The following is a 23,525-nucleotide window of genomic DNA, read 5'->3' on the forward strand; positions in this document are numbered from 1 at the left end:
TCAACTATTAGTCAAGTCAAATAGTTCTGCCTCTTTTTCCTTCCAGAAGGCAAAGCTACGGTCAATGTACTTGCAGATCTCTTCGTTGTTGAAGTAGGCAATGTCCGCGTCCTCCCCCATGAGGTCCTTCTCATCTGGGGTGGCAGTCTGGACAATGACCTTGGGTACTTCTCTTTCTTCTGGGAGATGATGCTTCCCAGGATTGGCCAGCAGCTCATACTGAGTTGGTGTGTTCCCGAAGAACTTCACCTTGATGTCTTCAAACCCATCCCTCCATTCCCGGTTGCCTGCCTCAATGTCCTGCAGGACAGCCCGATGGAAATCACGCACTGTCTCCCAGCTGAAACGACCCACGTGGTCAAAGACCTCGAAGCAAAGCAGGTGCCTCATCTTGCGCTCCTCCGCCGGCAGCTCCTGCTCCAGGATATGAAAGTACCCTAGTATGAAGAGGTCAAGAGTAAGGCTGTTGTAGTCCATGGGTGCCCCACCAATGTGTGGCAGGAACTGCTCAGGGGAGTAGGTGACTCTCTGGTGGCGAGGCTGGCAAAGCTGGCTTGACGAGATACTTGAGATGAAGCTCCTCCAGTTGCAGACCATCTTATTGATGGTGATCCTCTGCTTGACAAGGTGGCCCAGTGGAATCTTTTCCATTGTCTTAGTATGGGGTCTATCGAGGATCAGTTCTTGGACCTTCGAATTTTCTCTTTCAGCTGCATCCCAGTGATTCAAGTCCAGTTCTTCTCTGCTTCTCAGGCTTATGGCATAAGCAGACTTTTTCCAGTGGCTTAAGAACAAAACTACAATCCGTTCCTTGCGCAAGCTGGTGGTCTCTGTCACGGCATTGAGGTCCTCTCCACGTGTCTTCTCACTGTCACTGTTAGGTGCAGCACCATCTTTCAGAGCTCTATCAGTACCATTCCTCAGCTGACATTCCTGCTTTGTAATGTTACCTGCCTTTTTGTCTATTTGTTCCTTAACCTGATTTTCCTGTTTCTTTAGCGCACGTGATTCATTACAAAAGACTCCGGTTAATGGGAAATTACCTCCCATTTGACTCTCAAAGTTTGACCTCAGATTTCGTACAGAAACTCCTAACTGCTTAATTTCCATTTCAACCTTTGCTTTTTGTCCCCTGAAGGAATTTGATCTTTCTGGCTTCTCTGAGAGGACAAGAGCCGGTTCGGTACCGATCTTCTTCTCCATGGCTCCGTCTTTCTCTTTGTCTTTGTGGTTGTTCAGGAGTAGAGACATGCTCTTCACAATCTCTGATATACGGTTGCACCATATGGGCAAAGGCACCTGGCCATCCACATTATGCTGCCTGAACTGTGTGTTGACAGTGATATTGATGATGGGTGCTGGAAGGATAGCTCTTAGCTCCTCAGCTAATTGTGCCAGCTCCATCTCGTAAGCTTGACATCGCTTCTGTATGGACACATTCTCAATCTGCTTCTCTAAGTAGACCAGGTCCTCCTCTGTCAGCAGCTCACCGAAGGGACCAAGGATAGCATTGTGAGCCTGGGAGTATCTCCAGCCTTCCATCTCTGCATGCTTGCTTCCATTCTCCTAATAGAAGAAAGACTTCACATTTCCAATTCGAAATTATGAAAGCATCAAACTATGAAACCGTCCATGATGCACAGACCCAAGAGTTCTAACTAGATACCTTTATCTTCTGGTCTTCCTCATCTTGCAAACGTGCTTGCAGCTTGCGTACCATCACTTGTCGTTTCCACTCTGGGATGGGTTGGCCCGTTTCATCATGGGTGGGCACTAGAGAGTCAATATCAACTGGACTGGTGTCCTTTGTGGATAGAGGCATCCTCTTGCCTCCTTTCTGCAACAATTAGATAAAGAAGTCAGCAGTATCTCACCATCCCAGTGTCTGAAATTGCTCTGGAACTTGCTTCCCTCAATCTCAGCTACATCTGATCACAGGACTTACCACTTGTCCAGTGAAGACTGCTGTCAGCCCTGCTTGTTTCAGAGACTTGGCAAATTGCACTTGGGCTGGCGTTTTCTTCTCTCCCTCTTCCGATGCTTTCATCAGATTGAAAGTCGTCACAACTGCAGCCGTTATAACAGAAGCACCAGGTTATTGATACTTTAAGGTAAGACAACTAAAAAGAAATATCACATACCACATGAGAACAGTCTCATGAATAATCAAAACCGCACTTGAAATCTAATTGGCAAGGTCACACTTGTCAGCAGTGAAATGGGTTCACCTGAAGATGCCACCTGTACTTGGTGCATGGTGGCTGTTGATTTTTGAGATCGGGGGGTGCTCGGTAACAAGACTGTGGATCGCGGCTGGGGAGGCACCTCCTTCACTGGCTGGTGGGAGCACCGAGACGTCATAAAGATCATTAACTCAACTGGGACATGACAGTTACGAATCTGATATGGTGCACTTTGGATCAAGTGGCGCCCCACGTCAATCACCTTGATCTCCATTCTTGTGGTGCCTCGGGGACCTTGTTTGTTCAGGTCCTGGTGGTAGTGAGCCACTAGTGCTGGGCCACCGGGATGCTGTTAATTCCTATGGTTCCCCTTCTCGCCACGTACCCCAGAGTTCTGCCGGAGAGCTGCCTTTCGAAGAGCTCTAGAGCTGAGAATACAATGTGCCATCAGGGAATCATACAGAATTTATTCTTTCAGGGCTTGAGAGTTACATGATCACAACACTGAAATTACAATATCTGACATACAGTTTGTCACTCTGAACTGCTGAATCCTTCTCAGCATTCAAGAAGGGTCTGAAGACACATCTCGTTCAGACTCTCTTCTCTTTGGATCTGCTTTCTACCCCATAAATTTACATTACATTATTTGTCACGATCACCTTTGTATTTCCCATTAATTCTCTTTGCAGGTACTCCTGTAATGTATTCTGGGTAAATGGTGAAGTCGGACCGAGTTACTGTAGTTCAAGAATCACACGTCTGCATCTATTTCTGTCCATCTGTTGGTGAAATGCACTTTTGTTTTCTTTGAGTTGTATGTCACTTTGGAGAAAATTAATGTAAATGTTAATGTCATGCTGGGAAGGCAAGAAACAGGAATGTTGCAATCCGTGAGAGACAGTCTATCATACATGTAAATTACATGCGGGAAACAAAGAAAAATAAAAGCATGGATATTCTCTACTCTCTGGGGAAGTCATTTAAATAATCAAAGATGGTTTGTAGTTACTAGGCTAACACGTTTATTGCAAGCAAGGGGCTACGATTTCACACTTCTCCCATGCAGCGGGGACAATACTGAAACAATTTAAAGACTTTGTGATCCACTTCGCAATTGCAGTGCTGCTTGCTTCCACCGGTGGTATCCATAAAGGGTAAAATATGTTCATTTTCAAAACATATCTCTGTCACCCCCTTCAGATGACGTTTGACGTGCAGCACTTTCCCAGAATTTTTGAATAAATGCAAAAATATTGTTTCTTTGAGATTATAGGTGCATGCACACATATTCATTCTGGCTGTTTAATTCGGTCCAGCGGTGCAGCAGTACATCTGGGATAAATTAGCACTCCTATAATCATAAATCACTTGGAAATCAATTGGAACTGTCTGCAGTGGCACAGCGCAATCATCCAAAAAAGGCGCTGTACCCCGTCGCCCCATCCTCCATCCCTTCCTTCCGTCAACTGCTCCTGGCTGGCACTGCATGCAGGGGAGCACGTGACCTCTGAATGTGACCCTGTTCCAAAGAACGTGACCAGTAAATGAAATCCAGGCCACCGCGGAGAAGAAAGGAGGAAGCAGCCGTCAGCAACACATGAGCCCACAGAAGATAACGCGGTGGAGGTGAAACGGAGACCGCCACTATTCTGCACTCCAAGACCCCCACTGCGGTGGTGAGAGAATGGCAGTGCTCCCAATAGCCGTGGATCAGGTGACCCTGGCCTACGGTGACACAGATCGTACGGTCTCCTTTCGAACCCCATGAAGGACCACCGAGCGATTCGGTAACACAGTCGCCTGTAAACACTGAGAAAATTTGCGCGCGCGGCAGTGAAAGCGCCACGGAGCACGCTGTCGCCTCGGTACGAGAGCAGCGGCAAAATCCCAGAAGAGAAGGGGGAGAAGGAGGTTCCAAGCCGCTCACTGGGATTTTGGAAAATCATAGCACGCAGAGCTATACTTTTCACACGATCACGAGTCATGCTTTAGTAAGCCAATAGTAGGTCTGTATTTTCTTTTTTACACATGTAGTATTATTAAAATAAGATCCTTTAAATAACCGTTATTTGTGCCGCTTTTGGATCAGGGTGCAAGTCTGAATCTACAGCCTCCCTGAGGTCCAACCTTCCATACCCCGAATGATATGAGTAGGCAGCAGCTCAGCATATGTGTGTTTATTCAACAAATTAATGCGAGGACAACTGAAGAAACACGACACTGGATTTGAAGCGTGGTAACCAAGTGAGTACTATCAGTAAATGCAACATCCGAAGCAAGTCCATCAGTTTTCAGGTGAGATCCAGCAGTTGCTGCTTAATGCAGCTTTTATGCGATGCTTGGAATCTAATTTATTCCAGGAGTTCTGTCCAGTTAGAGTGCACCAAGTACTGATCTTTCCTTCTATCCCACATGATTTAAAACAAGAGGAACATATTGCAGATGGTCCCCTGTACCCAATAACTGTCATTATCAATATATATATTGTAGAACACAAAAGAAAACCCACAAAACATTTTCTACATTTTATGTCTTCACACCCATTTACACAGAAAAAACTACAATCCTTAAAACTGTAAAGTCTTAGCAGTGCAGAAGTGCTGTTAATGTGAAGCCGCGCATGTTCTGCATGCATAACGACTTTCAGCTTAATGCCGAAAATCAAATGTGGGCTGAAACGTACTCACTGGCGTTCAAGCCTATCGCGTGAGACAATGAACTTCGACCCGTAAATCTCTGCCGATGAGCGATTCGTAAATTATGGTTCGAAGACCGACCTCCTCGTGCAGGGCTTGCCAAACTTTACCTTCAGTAAAAACGTATTTTTGCACAGTGTGACATTGCTAGTAAACAAAGGATTTACTTACAGTCCCCAGCACAGATCACCCTCAGCGTCCGCAGTCGAAGGGCAAGGATGACATAGAACCTGAAGTTCAAAGCATGTCGTCCTTCAGCCGCTCACCTACTTCTTCGCCTGTGGCCAGGAGCCCAAGGATCAGCACACAATATACAATAAGCTCTGATGGGGACCTTCTAAGAAAGACTTTAATAATTGAGTGGGGGGATTGGATGGCCTGCGACGTGGGCTCTGTGCAAGCGGGCCGCGGGTGACGTGAACGCGATGGTGGAGCAAGCGTGATGTTGGGGGGGACGAAAGGAGGGCCGGCGGGGCCACCCTGTCACTCACCCCAGAAAGGGACACTGTATACTGCCCGGTCTGCTGCGTTTCAATTCTCTGGCGGTGAGCAACGCAACAGGGTACCATAACTGAGATTCGGTGCTGCCCGTCCGCAGGCAGGAAGCAGGCGCTGGCACCGTGGACAGGAACCGGATCTTCTCGCTCAGCCATTCGGTCCTGATTAAGCAACGGGAACATCACAGTCAAACTGATTTACACCTTGGCAGCTCACGCACCGTGGCCATCGGTGAGGTTCTCCCGAGTGGTGCGCCAGAGGTGCGCGCCACAGCGGTCCGCCTCTGGTTCCCGCCGTCCCCAGGGTTTGTCAGGTTCGGATAAGACAAACCGGTTCTGATGGAACGGGTCCAAAATCTGAAACAAAGGCTGGAAGCAATCCCTCTAGCTCATTTTTATCCACCCATCCACCAGACCACTGTAGGGTCGTGGTGGTCCAGAGTCTGACCTGGAAGCATAGGGCTCGAGGCAGGATTTCCTGGGTGGGACACCAGTCCATCACAGCACAATCAGACACACGCATTCACTCACACTAACGCACATCAGGCAGCTTAGGGTCACCAGTTCACCTGAAACACATGTCATTGGAGTGTAGGATAAGACTGAGCGGGATTCGAACCCACAGCCTAGGAGCTGCAAGGCGTAAGCGCTAACTTCGGTGCCATTGTGCCTCCCCCCGGTAAATTTTTTACTCACCAGTAATAGAGATTTTATCACTATAAACTGAGGGGGCATAGTGGCGCAGCAGGCTTGTCTGGGTCCTGCTCTTTGGCGGGTCTGAGGTTCGAGTCCTGCTTGGGATGTCTTGCAACGGAGTAGTATCCCATCTTGGGTGTGTCCCCTACGTCCTGTGTTGCCAGGTTAATCTCCGGTTTGTCACGACCCTCGCTTGGGACGAGTGGCTTCAGTCAGTCAGTATGAACCTGTTGGGTTGGCTTTGCTAGGCCAACATTGTAGTGCCCCCTGGTGGTGATATGGAAGCACAGCACAAGACCACCTTTGTTTTTTTTTGTTTTTTTTAAAATTAAAATCATCTTTCGTGCTGCTCATAAAGCTTACATTTTGGGTGTCATTTCGTAATCAAGCGGTGTGTTCATGAATGGCACCCAGATTATTAGAGGACACAGCTCTTGCAAACCTTATTAACACCTTAAATGCTAAGCTTTTATTTCAAAAGCGTTGATTTAAAGATTCTGCAGATGACGGTAACAGTCTTATCATCTCGTACCAGCTGTGGATGGATAATTTATGTCAGGCAGAGCGGCGCAATAAAAACATTTAGAGTGTGTGAGTTGTGCTATAAGCCCCGCAATGGCCAACCCCTCCAGCAGTGCCAGGCCTTGCTGCCACTGGCACCCCTCCCAAGCAATCCATTAAGAGCCGTCTTGGGTAATAAGAAGCTCGGTGTGGCATCGCGAGCCCTGGCGTACCTGGGAAAAACAATTTGTCAACCCAGGAAGAGTAATTAAAGCACTGTCCCACACTGACAGCACTTGAGCTGGCATTTATGACCCATATAAGATATATATTACTTAGTGTATATGCTTATGATATACAGCAAAAGAATGAGTAAACCTGCTTGGAGCCACTTTTTTCATCATTATATATGCTTCAAACTGCACAAATGTATATCAAAAACATAAATGAAGACCTTGCACTCTGCAATAACAAGGTCGCCCAGACCAAACTTGCATGGAACAAAATTTCCAGCAGGCGTACTCAAACTTTTGACTGGCACTATATGGAATATCATCAGTTAGTTCCTTCTGTAGGAATTTACTGAGCCCCCCCCCCCCCCCCCAAACCAGAGTTAGACTATCGAGCAGTGGGCTCTCTTTAGAGCTTTCAGATCAATTCGTCTGATGGGAAAAAATGAAAGATATGAATCTATATAAGACAACCTTTGAAAGTCAGATCGGGATATTATAACTAGCCGAGTGCCCACATCGTCCACCTGAGCCGCCAAAGCGCAGTAACCGATAGTCCCCCCCAAGGCCCGGGTGGGCAGTCCGCTCTCTGTGGCTCCTAGCCAAGCCCAAGACTGCTAATTAGCACCCTTTTGTTCCGGAAGCTTCTTTCTGAACGCCGCGCCGTGTCCCTTTCCACGAAGATATGGGCGCTGCCCTCTGCACCTCATTTATTCATGTCGCGCTCCGGCGCCGGCTATTGTTACCACCCACGGTGCCGCGGAGCGGGATCAGGAGAGTTATAATTAATACACCGACTGTATCGCCTACAGAGGTTATGACAGCGCATGGTCTGGATCATGCAAAGACCCGTACGACTCACTGGGGTCACATGCGCGCTCATCCAGGTTCGGGGGAGACTGACGTCAGTTCACTTGTTGCCTGCGTGCCTGCAGAGGTGTTAAATACAGCCCACGCATACAGATCACAGATGTAGTAATGAGTAAAAAAGACGAAAAAGTGTGGCCATTAGCAGGTGGTCTGATATTCACCTGGTGGAAGGAGTGGACGGTGTTTCCGGACCCGTTCCCTCCGCTTCCCCCAGCTCTGCTGGACATGTGGGGTCAGCAAGTTGGGTGGTGCGCAGAGCTTGCACCTTGTACTCGAAAGACTCGGGTTTGAATCCCACCTCCTACCGTAGTGTCCTTGACGAAGGTTCCGACCATGGATTGATATGGTAAGAATTATCCATCTGAATGGATAATGGAATGGGTAAATCAGTGTAAGTGGCTCAGTGCACAATCCTATCGCTATCAGTCACTTTGTTGGAAACTGTTAGTGGAACGAATGACTAATAATAACAGCCGGTCCATCAGGCTTCAGCTTCATTTCTGTCTTCAAGGTGAAATGGAAAAATAAAACGTGCCCAGTCGAATGAGCTGTCGATGAACCTGTCCCCGTCCTTCCCGGCCAGACTGGAGGGGAGGGCTCAAGGCAGCAGGGGTTCAAGGTCAAAGGCCAACACGTGGGCTCCTTCATGCTCTGCATCAGTTCCGAGCACCGCATCCCGCACCCGTCTCACCTTGCGTCACATCCCCTGTCCGGCGACGTCCAGCTGGGCCGGGATGACCTGATCCCAGTCCCGGTGGGACACCCGGCCAGAGTCTCGGCAGTACCTATTTGTAGAGACACGGGGAGGCAGTCTGGTGCATTGTGGGAAACACAGACGGACAGATGACACATTCAGGTGTCTGTCCTGAAGACGTCACACCGTCTGAAACTCCCATGTGCAGCGCCAGTCAAAAGTTTGAGTGCGCGTGGCCAACCTCCGCAGCGCCTATGTTGGATGAAGCGGACAGAGGAGCGAAAGCAAAGCACCCGAAAGGTGTCCCACGTCTCTGGGAAGCGCTGCGGAAGAGCTGGGGGAGGCACGAGGGCTCGTTTCCCGAACCAGCTTGATAAACGTTTGTGTCGTGATCAAGAACTGGTTTCCGACAAGCATCCTCAAACTTTGGTGCGGGACTGAAAATGAAAACGCAAACCGTCAAAGGCAAAGAAGACATAAAACTGGGGTTGAACGTGACCCAATAAAACGGGAACATGTCCACTTCGCAATACACAAAACACTATTGTGACACACGCTGCTCTCACGGTTTACTCAGAACCACTTCGCTGCGTCTCAGGGGACTGGTCCACGTTGCTCCTCGGGATGAAGATCGGCATCATTATCCAGAACAAAAGCCCATGGGGGGGGTCTTGTCATCCCACAAAGCCACATGTGTTCCAGCCTCATGCATATTCTCGAGACTCTGTCCCAGATGTTCCTTTGAACCTCAGAGGGCTGAGTGACATTATAAAGGCACTTGTTCCACTTTATAATTACATTTTATAGCCAGAGAGAGCAGGCATGACTCTCCATTATTAATGTTTCTTTTATTTCCTGCCTCGGACTGCCCTTTCAAACACAAGGGACACCGAGTGCTTATTAAAATGTGGTCTCAGGGAGGAGCCAGCTGCTGCCGGACGCCATCAGTCATCCAGTTTTGCTGTCATGTTCTTCCCGTGAGCCTTAGCCCGGTCAAAATACGACGCAAGTTTTCGGCTCAGCGTTTCTGCATGCCATTCCACAGCGGCTGGTGTTACGACTGCTGAGGTAGGCGTGAATCCGAAAGGCACCGAAACAATTTTTTTAAAATTTAAATGCGTTTACTTATCCATTTAAATATTTCCTTTAAATTGTAATTTCGTTGTCAGAATTACGATGTGAGAGCTACAGATTTATATATAAAGTACGAGGGCAGAAGGCGGTACTGCGGTAAGAGACCCCACCTTGAAGTCAAAGCACATGCTTGAATGCACACCTCTGCAGTGATTTCCATGATTGAGATACTTACCCTACAATAATACAGTAAAATGACCCTGATGAATAAACGAGTGAATAATTGCGAGTATAAGCACACACTGTAATTTCCTGCGCAGAAAAGTGTCAGATGAATTAATAATAATACTAAAAGCGTCGAGCTGACGGCGGAACAGTTCCACCCAGCGTTCGTGAAATTTTCAGCTATGCTTATAGCGTTCGAGTATCAGTACTATTCACGAGATAAAGTGTTTCCTACCCTTTTTACGTACGTTTCCGCTGAGTCGGACGCGGCCCAGCTACACTATGGCGCGGCTCCTGAAAAATTTGAGCTATAGACGTGGCGAGCAGTCACTGATAAGTCTGCACGTGCACATAAAACGGGTTTATGATCGGAAAACGGAGCGTCATACGGACAAACTGCTTTCGTTATCCTGCATACGTCACATTTCCAAGCGAGTCGAGTGACGACAGGGGACTTGGGCAGCATTGCGTAATTTTCACATTTATTTAATTTCCGACGATGTGTTAAGTGTACACAACATTTGAAGACTCTTAACTCCAACACTCAAAATAGTCTGAGACATTGATTAAACTACTGCCCATTTAGGATGGTACAAACGGGTTACAGCGGTATAATACACAATCCACAGCAATCATATTTATATACAGAGCAAAATAAAAAAGAACATGAGAAAGTGTTTTAAAGATGATGATGATGATGATGATGATGATGATGATGCATTTAGTTTACAGAGCTAAAGCAGAAAGGACCCTCGGGATGGGGCTGGCAGGTGGGGGGTTAATAGGACACGTAGAGGCACAGAAATAAATGCAAAACGAGAGGGATCGTTTTGAAAGTGCTGCCTCGAGAACATCTATTGGAACGCATCGGGAAGGTCGGGGTGGGGGGGAGCGGAGAGCAGAGAGTGGCGTCTGCAATGGCCCCCGAAGCGATCTGACACCAGGACACCTCTCACAGAACCACAGACCCCAAACCAGCGCGATGCGTTTTTTTTTTTTTTTTTCTTAACGTTCCCATGATGCAGCCGCTGTCATTCGGTGCAGCCGTGCCACTCAGAAGCACATATCAATATCGAACCCATCGATAGCCCTGGAACCGCATCCCCAGCCAAAGCAGGCCGTAAGTGACGCCTCCGTAAATTAAATTCCGTTGCAAAGGAGAGGAATGAAACAGATCCTTCGATTCCAGACAGACGGCGGTGGAACAGGACAGTTTCGGTGTTCAGGATGCTCGTTTGTCTTGATACATAGGATGTACGCGACGTTTGAGTATTACAATCATAATTTAAGTGCCATCAAACACTCCACAGTAGTTCTAAACTAGATCGGCTACTGGCTGGAAACCGGAACGTCTGAAGAATACGGACCGTCGCACCTCACGCCACCGGTCAAGTACCTACGGTGGTGGTGGTGGTGGGGGGGGTCCACTTGAGTTCTACCCAGGCGATCGCAACAAAGCTCACTTTAACGTCCACGTCAGCACGTCCGCACGGTTCCGTGCACATGCTCGCAGACAGCAGAAACGGAGAATTGAAGTTTCGGTGTATTCTCTTGTTAGGCACCATAAGGCTTTAAAGAAAAGATGAAAAATCTGCGAAATGTAAAAATACGGTGGCCAAAAGAGGGTCCCAACCCACGCAGCTGAATGGGCAGCTCTGAGACAGAGAGCCTCACACTGCCCAGTTATAAACCCTCCTGGTTGCGTTTGCGTACACACAGAAACCCCCACCGGGTGTTATTAAATACAGCTATACAGGGACGTACGTGTGTACACCAAGGCACTACTGCTAATGCCCAAGCACTGTGGAGAATCACCTTTTCACTGGAAAAAACTGGAGTTACTGCTGTGCATAGATGGTAACCAGCACTCGTACCCAGGACCCGACCGATGCGCGTCCAGGGAGTCCGAGCTGGGTTACCGATGGAGCCGGCCCACATAAGCACGCCTTCATCCTCTGCGTTTGGGATACCCCGAGGGAACAGGTCGGTGGTCGGTGATCAGTATCTATGTGCGCATGCTCTATAGGTTGGCTGGCCTAAGGCATGCTGGGAGATCCCGTGAGACTGTTTCAAACATCGCCGTGGCAACACACAGGAAGGAATCTGCGAGACGTGCCGCAGCAGCTGGCTGACCAAGGGCACGGGTGCAGTGGGGCCCTCGGGATATCCGAAATGTTAAGATGCGTGATGATGCCGGTCCTTCGCCATATTTATTTTTAACTGCCGGTCTGCCCTTCGCGACCTTTGGCCACCTTGCGGTACACGTATGGATGTCGAGGGACTTCGGGACGTGGGAAGAAACCCCTCCCGGAGGCGGACGCTTTCGGACGCTGTCGAAGAAAGACTATACAGAGGCATTAAAACTAGATGGCAATCAGAGCCGAGCGTGACCCCGAGTCGGAACGTGACGGAATGGAAAACCGAGGCCCGAGGTGCGACGGCGTTACGTAAGGAGCCGAACGGCGGACGCGAGACGGCGGGGGCCTCCTCGGTCCTTTCCCAGAAGTGGAACGTGGATGCGTACGGTAGGCGAGGCGACACGTCTAGCGTAACGCCAGTCAGTAGCCGTCTATATTCATAATTTATACAAGTCACTTTAAGAAAACGCTAAAATGCCATTTGCAACTCAAAGACTCCAAGAGGCACAGTCAGTGCATTACACTACACTAATTTTACAGCAAAAAAGTGCATATTTCCCTGTCCAGGAGAGCCCAGGTAAGCAGCAGACATTACAAAAGCAGAGGAAGGTAACAGGCTTGTGACAAAACTACCTTTCATGGCGGTGAAAACAGTGCTAGCCGATGGATTTAACTCGCAGACACTCTTTTACCCACAGGTTTTACCAACGTGACACCCTGTTCATTTTTCCGTGATAAAGGAGGCTTAAGGATGTTGCTCCACGCAATGCCAGTGATTTGTGAGTAAAAGATATTCGGAGATGTTTAAAAGTTTGGGTCCAAATTGTCAGTATTTACACCAGGTTTAAACCTGTCAAAAATGACAAATCTAGCAGAATAAAACATTTATGTGACCGATTTGATTCATCACGTATCCATGTTTCGATCTCCGGCTCACATTCAAAGTTATTTATGGGAGTATTATGGGACTACGGGCCCGTAGCGACACAGAAGAGGCAACTTCAGATACATTCGATAAGACAGGAGCTAGAATGCTTTTCGTTCGTGTACTCAACACAGCAGCCCAAATGTCTTGAACTAAGAGACGAATTCTAGCTTTTTTTGGTTAAATTATATTGAGGAGACACACAATAGAAAGTGCTATATGCAGAAACCGTTGAGTAGTTCAACAGAAATATAAATAATTTTTGTCAATAAATAAAAGCTTACATAAACAACCGTGTGGTTAAATAAATATATTAAAACAGGGTTTAGAGACGTAACGCGAAACAGAGAGGGATTGTACGGTATTTGTTTTGAGCGCTTCGGCCACATTACAGTACTTTACTGGGGCTATATTTTGTGTTAAAGGAGCCGTCCTAATCAATACCACTGAAAATATGATGGGACGCTATTATATGTCGAAAACCAGACACGGATCCTTGCGTTTGGGCGAGTTGAACCTGGAAAAAGAGTACGAAGTACTAGTACGACCCGTAAAATGTGACTCTTTGCTTTGCAGGGATCAGGGAGACCTGGTGGAATTCAAGACGAAATGCTCAGGGTTCGCCCACTTCTCATCCCCCAAAGCTCCCATGCAGTTGTGCATTCTAACAAAGAGAGAGCGCCCTGCGGTTGAAACCGACCGGACGTCCGCGTCGACCCTCTAAGGTAGCGGATATACCGGTCAAGGGGCGATCCATTTTTTTCTCCAAAGCCAAGAGATTATTCTAGAATCTGTCAAATTCATATACTGTTTGTGGTACTGGGCTGAAATTTCCCATGTATGGGCAAAGCAAACATCTCATTGGTATTATAGTGATCATCAAAAGGTGTTCTGTGAGATCCCGTCCGGTACAGACACCATCCTTCCCTTCAGCCTTCGTTCCCTTTACTCGGAACATGCCGTTAAAGTCGGGCCCTCACTGGTACACGACGTTTAGGCGACGGGCCCATCGCTGACAACGTCAACACAGAGCGAAGATGAGGGGGCCTTGCACCGAGTCTTGTTTTGATCACAACCAACTGAGCATGTGCAGGAGCAGGCAGGTTACGGGGTATGGGGGTCGGGAGGGTTCGAGGAGGTGGTTGCCGAATCAGCATGACAATGGGGTGTTAGGTCAGGTGATCTATATACACGGTTAGTCTTTGTTTCCTGTGCCGTCTGGTTCTTCCAGAAAACCCGTTGGGGGACAAGCAGGAGCAGTCTTCTCACATCCTCATTTGTCCGGCTCTTCTCCGCGACAGTTTGGATCTGGGAACAAGAGAAGGGAAAATGAACACTCTGCTCCGCTGCCATTCGGACGCTTACAGGACAATCGCCCGAGTTTAAAAGCGGTTCAGTCTGTGAAGTTTTGCTAAACCGAAAAGTTACAGGTTCGGTCCAAAACTGCATTAATCACGCATGATGATCAGCGTCACTCGATGATCCTGTTTCCTAGAGAGTGCTGTGTTTTGTTTTTTTTTTTTTACCTGATTGATCCGGCAAGAAGAGGGTTAAATGCGTACAGCCAGTCGTGCATCTCTTTATCGTTGCCGGCTTGGAGCAGTATCCCACGATGCTCAGTGCACACGGCAAAGGTGTTGGGGGTCTGAAAAAACGGTACGACACAAATTCGGAACAACCAATACACAACCGTTCACAAAATGTGCAAGTACACGTTGATCATTTACTTACATATTCTTATGTACCCCAGTTTTCACCTCTAGTTTACCCTGCTCCTTTCTGCATTATTCCCCCTCTTTGCACTTGTGGTCCAGCTGTGAGATCTTTAAGAGGGCCTTACTCTTCACACCCTGTATCCTGTCGGTGCTTAAAGTTGGCCAAGAAATACAACCACAATTGTGTATTTAGCTCATGCGTTTCTCCAAAGAGACTCGTACTGTTAAGCTTCCTACAACTGGGTAACTATTCTTACGGGAGCAATTCACGGTAAGTACCTTGTTCGACGGTATTACAGTAGAACGTGGCAGTGAAACCTGGGTTCTGTGAGTGCAAAGACTTTAACAGCTACGCCACCTGCTGTCCCTACACCCTGACAGTTTTAAACCAGGCGTATCGTTTGTAGTTCGACTCCCCACAGAGGCATAATGGGGGATCCCACCTTCAGCATGGCCTGCTGGTCCTCGCTGTACTCCACCTGGGCGGAGGAGAGGTTCAGGATGGCTCTCTCAACACTGTCCTTCTCGCTGTTGTAGATGTAGACGTAGGGCCGGCGCACCACCACGTAGCGCTTCACCCAGCCATTGGTGTGGGGCTCCAGGAAGTTCAGGTACCCCTTCTTGGACACGATGGGGCTGCCAACACACAACGCATCACCAAGTGAGTGGCTTTCTGATAATATTTACTGTATTAATTCATAGTATCTTGATTAAAGGAATAAGAGCAGAAGGTGGAATTCTAAACCTGAGTGCTTCAAGTGTGAAGCAGCACCTCTAACCACTACGCCGCCTGCTGCCCGAATGTCAGTTACTAGGTTCCCACATGTAAATAATTATTTTTAAATCAGTTTCAATGCGCCAACTTTTCTTTTCACTCTAGTCAACAACACCAAAGGAACAACTCGCCCAAACACTTTTCCTTTCTACACTGGTCTCCTGCAGGCCCTCTCACCTGACTCGGATCTCCTGGATGTCAGGGACAAAGTTTCGGACCCTGGGCTTTGTGTCGAGGCCGTTGCCAGGGGGGGTATTTAACTCTCCCTCCAGGAGGGGGTCGAACTCAGGGGTGAGGGAGCGAGAGTGCAGTTCTGGGGTCCTGGAAGACACAGACATGGTTGCGGGAGCTGTGGTACGAGAACATACACGAGACACATCAACAGTTCCGTCTGGCTTGGCGGGATTTTCTGATGCCTGTCTGACCTCGGCTCAGCGTTGCCGTAGTGACCCTCGACCAGCGATGGACAGGTGGATGACGGGGTCAGGGAACTCAGCCCGGAGGCAGAGGAATCTCTGAGTAACGTCACAGACATCTCCGACAGCTGGAACACACAGATGGAGCACCGGGTCACACCAGGCAAAGACCGACACGAATGCAATTATCCTAGTTCCAGAATGTCTTTGGTTAAGTCTGGCATCTTTATATATTATGGGAACGGCAAAGAAAAGAACTCTCGATTATTCAGACACCAGAGACATCTGAACGCCTGGAATGCAGAGGAGATGAGGCTCACCTTGCTCTCGCTGGCGCTGACACACACCGGGCTGTAGTCCCTGTTGAAGGTGTGCGTGAGAAGCCGCAGGCACTGTGGAGGGAAGTGGTACGGAAAGGTCAGGGGTCAGGTCAAGGTCAGGTCAGGGTCAGGTCATTGGGGCCTGTGTGGTGGTAGCGCACACATCCTACCTTGGCGGCCAGCTCTCGCTGCCTCTCGCTGGGGATGTCGGGGGCCTCGGCGGAACCTGAGGAGGAACTGCTGTCGGATGAGGACTGTGAGGAGTCGCTGAGGTCATCGCTGCCGCAGGAAGACAGCGACTCCTGGCCCAGAAGGAGCGTGGACTCCAGCTTCTCCCTCAGGAGCAGGTAGTGCCGGGTCTTCTCCACCTGCAGACACGTACGATCATTACTGAAGAGTGTCGGAAAAACGGACACCAAAGCACAAAGAGGTAAAGGTGGAGGAACCCTCCTACCTCCTGCAGCAGGCTCAGCTTCTCCAGCTCCCACTGATGGTCCAGAATGAGGCTGTCACTGCGAGGCCTCCACCCCGCTAGGTTCTCCTCTCCACGGACATACGCCACGGAGGTGTCCAGAACCCTCCTGCGCCTCCGTTGCATTCCTAAGAAAGGAACAAATGTCAAGGACTGGCCTGCAAAGTGATCCTAGAGCAATGGTGCCTACCAGTGTGCATGAACCCTACCTGGACTTCCAGCATCAGCCAGGTGGCACAAGCTGAGCTCGTACACTCCAGTAACCCGATTACTGCAAACAGGAAAGACCGGCCTCTGTGTCATTCATTCAGCCAATTCCCAGCACTCACACAGAATATTTTGCAGAGCACTTCTTGAATCCGATGACCATTCGTCACCAAAACGAACCCAAGGCCCTCACCTCTCAGACGCCTTGAGACTGACGCTGCCGAAGAGGCTGCGGATTGAGCGCGAGGCGGGAAGCCTGGCATCTCGGGAATAAAATACCATGCAGAAGTCTTTGGTTATCACGGCCGGTTGGGTGCAACTCTCCATCTGGGAATGAAGATCAGAGTGTTGGCCTTCGGCTAACAGAACATCTACAGCTCTTTCTGCTTAGTTTCAAGGCAACCGAGCCTAAGGGTTACCTCAAGGTAGGCGGAGAGGGTCATGTAAATTTTCTCCCCGTAGGGGGTGACGCGGTTCAGCAGCAGGGAGTTGTGCATGGAGCTGTCCCAGGCTGCCTCGAATCGGTAGAATGTCCTGTGGAAGATAGATCACACTGCGGGTGAACCAAGATCTAGAATAACTTGCGTCGCCATGTGACCTTCCCTGAGCTAATTCCTGACCTATACTGGAGGACTGGGAAAATGTGTCATTCTCTCCTCTCATTCTATGTGTGTGTGTGTGCCTGAGCGTGCGCAAAAACGTCTCGTATGGGATCGCATCACTCAGCATAATGAAATAACACGATGTTACATTTAACATGAATGTCGATATTAGGCGTCAACCCTTTGTGTTTAGACGCAGCTCATGGTTAGTTTGAAGGGTCTATCACAACATGATCGTGGAAAATGCGCGTGGCTGTATTCGTCTTCCTAATTGCTGTAATAAGTGATCTGCAAAACAAAATTATGATTTAAATAGTTCTTGCGTACAATATCTAATTAGCGGCGTGCTGTAAAATGTCAAGACAAAGCAATTTGATTTCAAGCCACATCATAGACTGATCGCAGTAGAAAACATTAAACTGTGACGACAGGCGACAACAACGGCAACGGAAGTGGGAAGGGGGTGGGCGGCGGGGTGGTGTAAGTCACCAGTCAAACACAGTAAATGCAGTAAATGCGTAACACAGACCATGTTTATTGAAAGTTTTGACGCACTGATACATGGACGGCAGGTGAGAGAGACAGACGGTGATATGGAAGGGGAAGGAGGGACAAGAGTGAGATATACCTATGGTCAATCCCCAGGGAAATGCTGTGAGGAGAAAGGAAATCAGCACAAGAATCACAGGTGAGACACAGGAAGTGGTTCTGCCGGCAGCTCAGATTTTCGTTCAGGGGGCTGCAATTGTAACTGCAAAGGCTCATGTGCGCTTGAAGAGGTATTCTTACTTCGATTTACCCTCTAGACCCAGCACACGACCGCACAATGCCGACACGTGTACCGCAGGAAGTGCTCGTACCTGTTGATAACAGGTTTATTTACCCCCCAGACGACTACAGGCACGTGATTTGGATACCCATCTTGTCAGATCTTTAAAGATGAGAAACCCACATGCGATACCACAAGGTGAGGGTACAGCTGGCAGACCAGACAGGTCATGAAGCACGGTCATGATGGGCAGACCCCAGGTGGGCCCCCTGAACGAAAAGAGCTGCTGGTGCCAAGTTATATCACACAACGCCACGTCACAAGGTGCTCTTGGTGAAGACCGGGTCCGTGTGACACGATTGGACGAGGTGGAGTAAACTCATTTACCTCAGATACCCCAAAATACCCCAATGCCGACACTCATCACCTACTCAAGATGGACCATTCATACCATCTTACTTTCCTGTGCCCCACATATCTCCAATTCATTCGTTTTAAATTCTAATCTAAAACTTGAAGAATACGTACCTCTAAGAGACATGTTATTATTTTAAGATGCTTTTTTATAACTGAGAACTCAAGTGAATATTGTGTTTTGATCAGTGTTTCATCTTATTTCACCGCTGTGAAACTTCAGTACAATAAAAAAGACCTACGTTCTTTTTCTCCAGTCTAAACGACTGACACCTACATACCATGACTTTCATGGGTGGAAAAGCCGATTGACACAGCCTACAGCGCAACAGACGTGGGGGGCGCTGACCTTTAGGTCACAATGACTATTTTCCCCGAACGGACACTTCATCAGAGACGGTATACAGAGCGCGGTTAGAAGTCAGCAGAACTGCTTGTTGATTTGCAGCAACAGTGAAAATCATCTAGTTCTCAACACGGTCACATCACATTGGGCTCGATTTGAATGAACCTCTTCATCCATACAACATCCATAGCAGGAAATAATTATTAAAAAGGGATTTTCTGTCAAGAAAAGTAAACAGACCTGTACTGATGCGATTGACTCAAAAATCTCACTTCTGGCCTTTGGTTACCCCGGTGATCCCCCGTTTTTCAGTGCGAACCACTTCAGTGTGTTATCGTGACTGTGTTCCGATAGTGGCTTCAACCTACTGTCACTTCTCCACGAAGTGGATACACACTTGAATGTGTTGCGTTTTGCCTTTTCCAGCCAATCAATACAACCTGCAATCCTTTTTGCAACCTTTTTGCATATGCATGGTAAATGTGTTCTTCAATCACAGCTTCTTTCATTCAGTGATCTGGGAAAAAGGTTCTTTTCCTCTTTCTTATTTTCAAGATGGTGCCAAAAGTAATTCAGGCTCACTTTGTATGGTACTGATGCGGAATATGGAACGCTACGGGATTAATGTGTTTCCTCGCCGGATTTACACAGCCAGTATCGTGTTGAGCCCAGGACATCACTTGACTTTGCACTGCAGTCTTAAACATGGAAGGAAAAGGTTTTCATAGCCAATTGCGCAATAAAAACGTTTATTACTAACATAAAACAGTATAACCAAGAGAAAAAAATGTGGAGACAGGGAAAGATGAATGCAAAATTGCATTATATATATGAGAGAGGGTAAAAAGGCAGGTGTACATTACATTTGCCCTATTCAACCATGTGTTTTGAGGTAATTTAAAGGATCACTGCCTGATTTAAGGCGCAATGGAAACAGTCCATGACACAGGGTGCATCACCTCTTCCTTCAGATAAACTCGAAAGTCTGAGTGAAATAAGCTATTAAAAATAAGGAAACTTGAGGTTGGTCCTTCAGGAGGTCAAGTATCAGGAACTGTGGGTACTGAGAAAAGGCAGAACGCATGCAGCTTGCCCCTAAACAACCAGCATATGACCACAGTTGGACCAGCATGCAACCCCAGTGACCACAAGAAAATCCCCCAAGTGGATCATTCATCTGCAAATGACATCCGAGCATATGCACCCACAGTTGTTTTAACAGAAGCAAACACTGAAGCTCAAAGCTTAGTTGAGAAAAGTGGGATGGAGACAGGAGGGAGGAAGCCAGGAGAGGCCAGGATGTGCAAGTGAGAACGATGCTGAAGAATGTGCAAAACGTTCACATGAAGCAGAGCAAAAATATAATTGATAAGTAAAAGAGGAGATGGACATGAAAACGATACCTAGGTATGTCCGAATCAAGAAACTGTCTGCGAAAACAGAAGATGACAAAGCCTGTTAGCAGACTGGTGGGGAAATGGCATCAGCTGGCACCAGCAGAGCCTTCGGTGATGATGCAGGCCCGAGCGGTGAACCAGCTGGTCATGGATGCCTACAGGACAAAACCGCTAAAGCACAGCATCATCTACATGGAGCTACAGGGTCAAAGAAATCTTACGAGAACACCACGTTATTCTCTTTCCCTTCAGGACTGTAGATGGGACCTCGACTCTCAAAAAGACATGTTTACTTAAAGTACAGCAGTTATTTAGCGCTTGGAAATAGAATTCCACAAGCCATTTTATTGTGATAAAACACAGGTACACATCTGCTTGGGTTTATTGGCTACTTTGTCTTCTTTGTCCGAAGTTCTCCTTTTTCTGCAGGGAAGTAAGGTGTTTAAACCATCAGAGGTGAGGTAAGAGACAGAAAGCATGCATCTGGAAGCATCTGCTTTTGCTCTATGCAGCCATAGAACTAAAAACATCTGACAACTCGAGACTGATACAGGTTCGTGCAAGTGGGGTGAGTCGGGGTTCCTGCAGTGATAGCATTTCCAGCCCAAAACTGTTCTCTACTCAGGTGGCTGAAGCTCACGTGGCTTCTTCTGGCAAATCCTGATATCAATGGATTTATGTCTCCAAGGGTAGGTAACAAGACTGAACTTATCACCATAGCCTCATATAGAGTGCAGGGGAGGGACTCCTCAACAAATCTAAAGCTAGTTGCAGATGAACAGAGTAAGTGAGCTAGTGTAATAAAATAGTGCTTTTACACCAGTGCCAAGAATCACTTAAAAAACTGGAGAAGTTACAGGAGTGGATGCAGCTGAGTGTGTCTTCAGGGTGAGTGAAGATGGAGTGAAAACAGATGAAGACAGAAGGAGGGTGACTAATGTAATGGAAAAGAGTGGATGAGCTCACAGGGCAAACAATCAAGTGGAAGAGGGAGGGACGTCTGCATATCTACTGGAGAAAGGAGGGGTGGGTGGAGCCTTGTGAAAGAAATGCATCTGATGAGCTCTCCCATTCACTGTTAGTCACTTTATTGCCATCACTTAAACAAGTTCAAGTTAATCAACCACACAGCGTGACTTCACCTCAGTAAAACCACAGACCAGGCTTAAATTGAGTCTCATGCAAGTACTGAACCACAAACACCACAAGACACATACCTGTCGTCCTGTGATGGCCTTATATACCCCGAGGACAAGATGTTGAGGGACAATATATTGGGGTCAATGATGGTCTCGTCTGCCTCGGGAGTGTTGCGGATACGTCCTGGGAAGTGCGTGGGTCAGAGAATAAGGCACATTTCCTGGAGGTCAGCTGAGAATGGGTTAAAAACATGGAGCATCACTGATCCAACTCAAAAAAACTTACCCACAACCAGCTCCCTGACCTCCTTCCACTCAATGTCTCTGCCTGTCTCATGAACAATGGTCACCGTGATCCTCCTCTGAATGCCCTGTGCAGAAGAATGACAAAACAAGGTCTCAGAGTTGTCAGTCCTCATGTCTGGCTGTGGGTCACCAAAGCAAATGCTTTCAGTCAAGCACAAAGTAACTTTGACATACTCTGTTGCCCATTAGAATAAATGGTCTAAGTGTGTCTGCATCCATGTCAATGCTGCTAAGCGTTTCCAAAACGGAACCTGTACATGTAAAGTGGACCACAAAGCAAAGACCAAAGAATTTCTTTACAAGCTTACAGGTTTCAGACTTTGTAGGGGTTTAGGAAATTATTGCAGAGGTGTTGAGATGCTTTGGGTGGGAAGATCTAGGGCCAAACCATGGAGGAACATTGGCATGGGGTTTGGGGGAGTTGTACCTGGTGAAGCATGAAGGTGCCGTGGCAGGGCATGCCCCCTCTGTGATCCACCATAGCGGGGATGTAGCTGGGGGCAGAAAAAAGCAGAAATGTAAGTCAACCTACTCTACTCGATCAACTTCTAGAAACACCATTGGTTTTTAAAGCACTACAGCTCTATGACAGATATTGATGCAACAACACCTAGACCTACCCTGGCATCAGTAAAAACATGAATAAATGTAAATGTAAATGTAAATGCAGGTCAAAGACCAAGACAGTGCGCCCCATAGCTCATTACTTCCTTTTACACATAAAAACGTGTTATTTTTAATCTTTCTATTAAAAATGACTCTTCATGGATACAGCATATTTTTTCAAAACTGCTGAAAAAGAAGAATCTGCCTTTAATGGTCAATAGAAGATCATGTGCTATTGTGTCAGATAATAGATGTATAATATTCCCGGCGTACTCATCAGAGTAACCTAAAAGTAAAGGGCGTCGCACTCCTAGCTACAGCAGCAAATTCGGCAAAAAAACTCACTCTCCGTTGGCCTCCAGCTCGCAGATCTCGAAGAAGACCATCACGTCGTACTTGCAGTGGCAGGGCCCCGCTGTGGGCCGCGTCAGAGTGCTCAGCTTGGTTGCGGGCACTGCGGGAGTAATGGGGCAACGTTAATAGGGCAGGATCACAGGCTGGAGGAGGCTGAAGGTGATTCTTCTTGTCCCAAAAAGAAGCACTGACCATGCTAGAAGGAAGATGAGGTAGAAGAGTGACCGAGGAAGAAAAACATGCAGACAGAGACCACTTTGCACCATGTCTTACTGCAAAGCTTTGAGGTGTGTTTTCTCCATCAGTCTCCCTTATAAATTCCAAAGCAGCGATCCCGCCCCCCAGAGAAACATCAATCAGTTGCACCCGGGCTCTTAGCGACGGGGCAGCGGCTCTCACTTGACACGAGGTCAAACGGAGAGTAATTAAGTCGAGCACAGCAGAATGGTATGGCTCAGATGATGATTGTTCCAATCACATGCAGCGGGTCCCTCCCGAACCCCCCGACCCCTCACCCCTGGGGAGTGCTTGCTCGATGAAGAAGGCGAGTGTTCCGAGGAAAGTGTCTCAAACAAATTTAAAACCAGAAAACAAAATGCATTTCCTCCGGTCAGGTGGCTTGGTTTTACAGGAACAATTACAGTCTTCATCGATCCCAGTTCATCTGCAGTATAACTGCACCCCCCTGCAGCAAGGATTCTGCTCACGCCGTAATGCCAGAGAGTTCAGACAGAAAGCCAGGAGGAAACCAGAGAATAGGACTCACAAGAGAGCAGCTAAAACCATTAATGAAATCCCATAAACTATGCCAGTCATAAGTTACTGTGCATTTCTTCTGGGGCTGAAATTCCCTTTCGCTCCAGGATCGAATCTGGGGAGTGTTTGCGATCAAAGATATGTATCGTCCAAAATGAATGCATTTTCCCCACTTATTAATCTGAGCCTGCTTTTCACT

At 47.8% G+C, this 23,525-nt stretch overlaps 2 protein-coding genes across 6 annotated transcripts in view; both read right to left on the reverse strand.

Annotated features, from left to right (window-relative positions):
* On the reverse strand, window positions 1-2,457 carry LOC108921461 (espin-like protein). The gene is made up of 5 exons (XM_029248981.1): window positions 2,446-2,457; window positions 2,229-2,337; window positions 1,946-2,067; window positions 1,667-1,837; window positions 1-1,566 (listed from the first exon to the last, which is right to left on the reverse strand). The coding sequence occupies exons 1-5, from the start codon at window positions 2,455-2,457 to the stop codon at window positions 1-3; spliced, it is 1,980 nt and encodes a 659-aa protein (XP_029104814.1).
* Window positions 2,458-10,137: 7,680 nt separating this feature from the next.
* Window positions 10,138-23,525, reverse strand: part of LOC108921460 (kinesin-like protein KIF1A) — a 51,405-nt gene continuing 38,017 nt past the window's right edge. For 4 of the 5 annotated variants that reach the window (XM_029249468.1, XM_029249465.1, XM_029249466.1 and 1 more), the window contains 16 exons: window positions 22,562-22,670; window positions 22,038-22,104; window positions 21,591-21,675; window positions 21,383-21,488; window positions 20,172-20,198; window positions 17,057-17,171; window positions 16,831-16,964; window positions 16,640-16,701; window positions 16,413-16,558; window positions 16,129-16,326; window positions 15,959-16,030; window positions 15,648-15,766; window positions 15,400-15,543; window positions 14,891-15,083; window positions 14,259-14,377; window positions 10,138-14,040 (listed from right to left, as the gene is read on the reverse strand). In XM_029249468.1, coding sequence (XP_029105301.1) covers window positions 13,998-14,040; window positions 14,259-14,377; window positions 14,891-15,083; window positions 15,400-15,543; window positions 15,648-15,766; window positions 15,959-16,030; window positions 16,129-16,326; window positions 16,413-16,558; window positions 16,640-16,701; window positions 16,831-16,964; window positions 17,057-17,171; window positions 20,172-20,198; window positions 21,383-21,488; window positions 21,591-21,675; window positions 22,038-22,104; window positions 22,562-22,670 — 1,739 coding nt within the window. In that variant the 3' untranslated portion in view covers window positions 10,138-13,997. The remainder of the gene's footprint in view (window positions 14,041-14,258; window positions 14,378-14,890; window positions 15,084-15,399; window positions 15,544-15,647; window positions 15,767-15,958; window positions 16,031-16,128; window positions 16,327-16,412; window positions 16,559-16,639; window positions 16,702-16,830; window positions 16,965-17,056; window positions 17,172-20,171; window positions 20,199-21,382; window positions 21,489-21,590; window positions 21,676-22,037; window positions 22,105-22,561; window positions 22,671-23,525) is intronic. The other variant, XM_029249467.1, reaches the window with a different exon arrangement.

This window comes from Scleropages formosus, chromosome 25 (genome assembly GCF_900964775.1).
Source record: "Scleropages formosus chromosome 25, fSclFor1.1, whole genome shotgun sequence".
Classification (NCBI taxonomy): Eukaryota; Metazoa; Chordata; class Actinopteri; order Osteoglossiformes; family Osteoglossidae; genus Scleropages; species Scleropages formosus.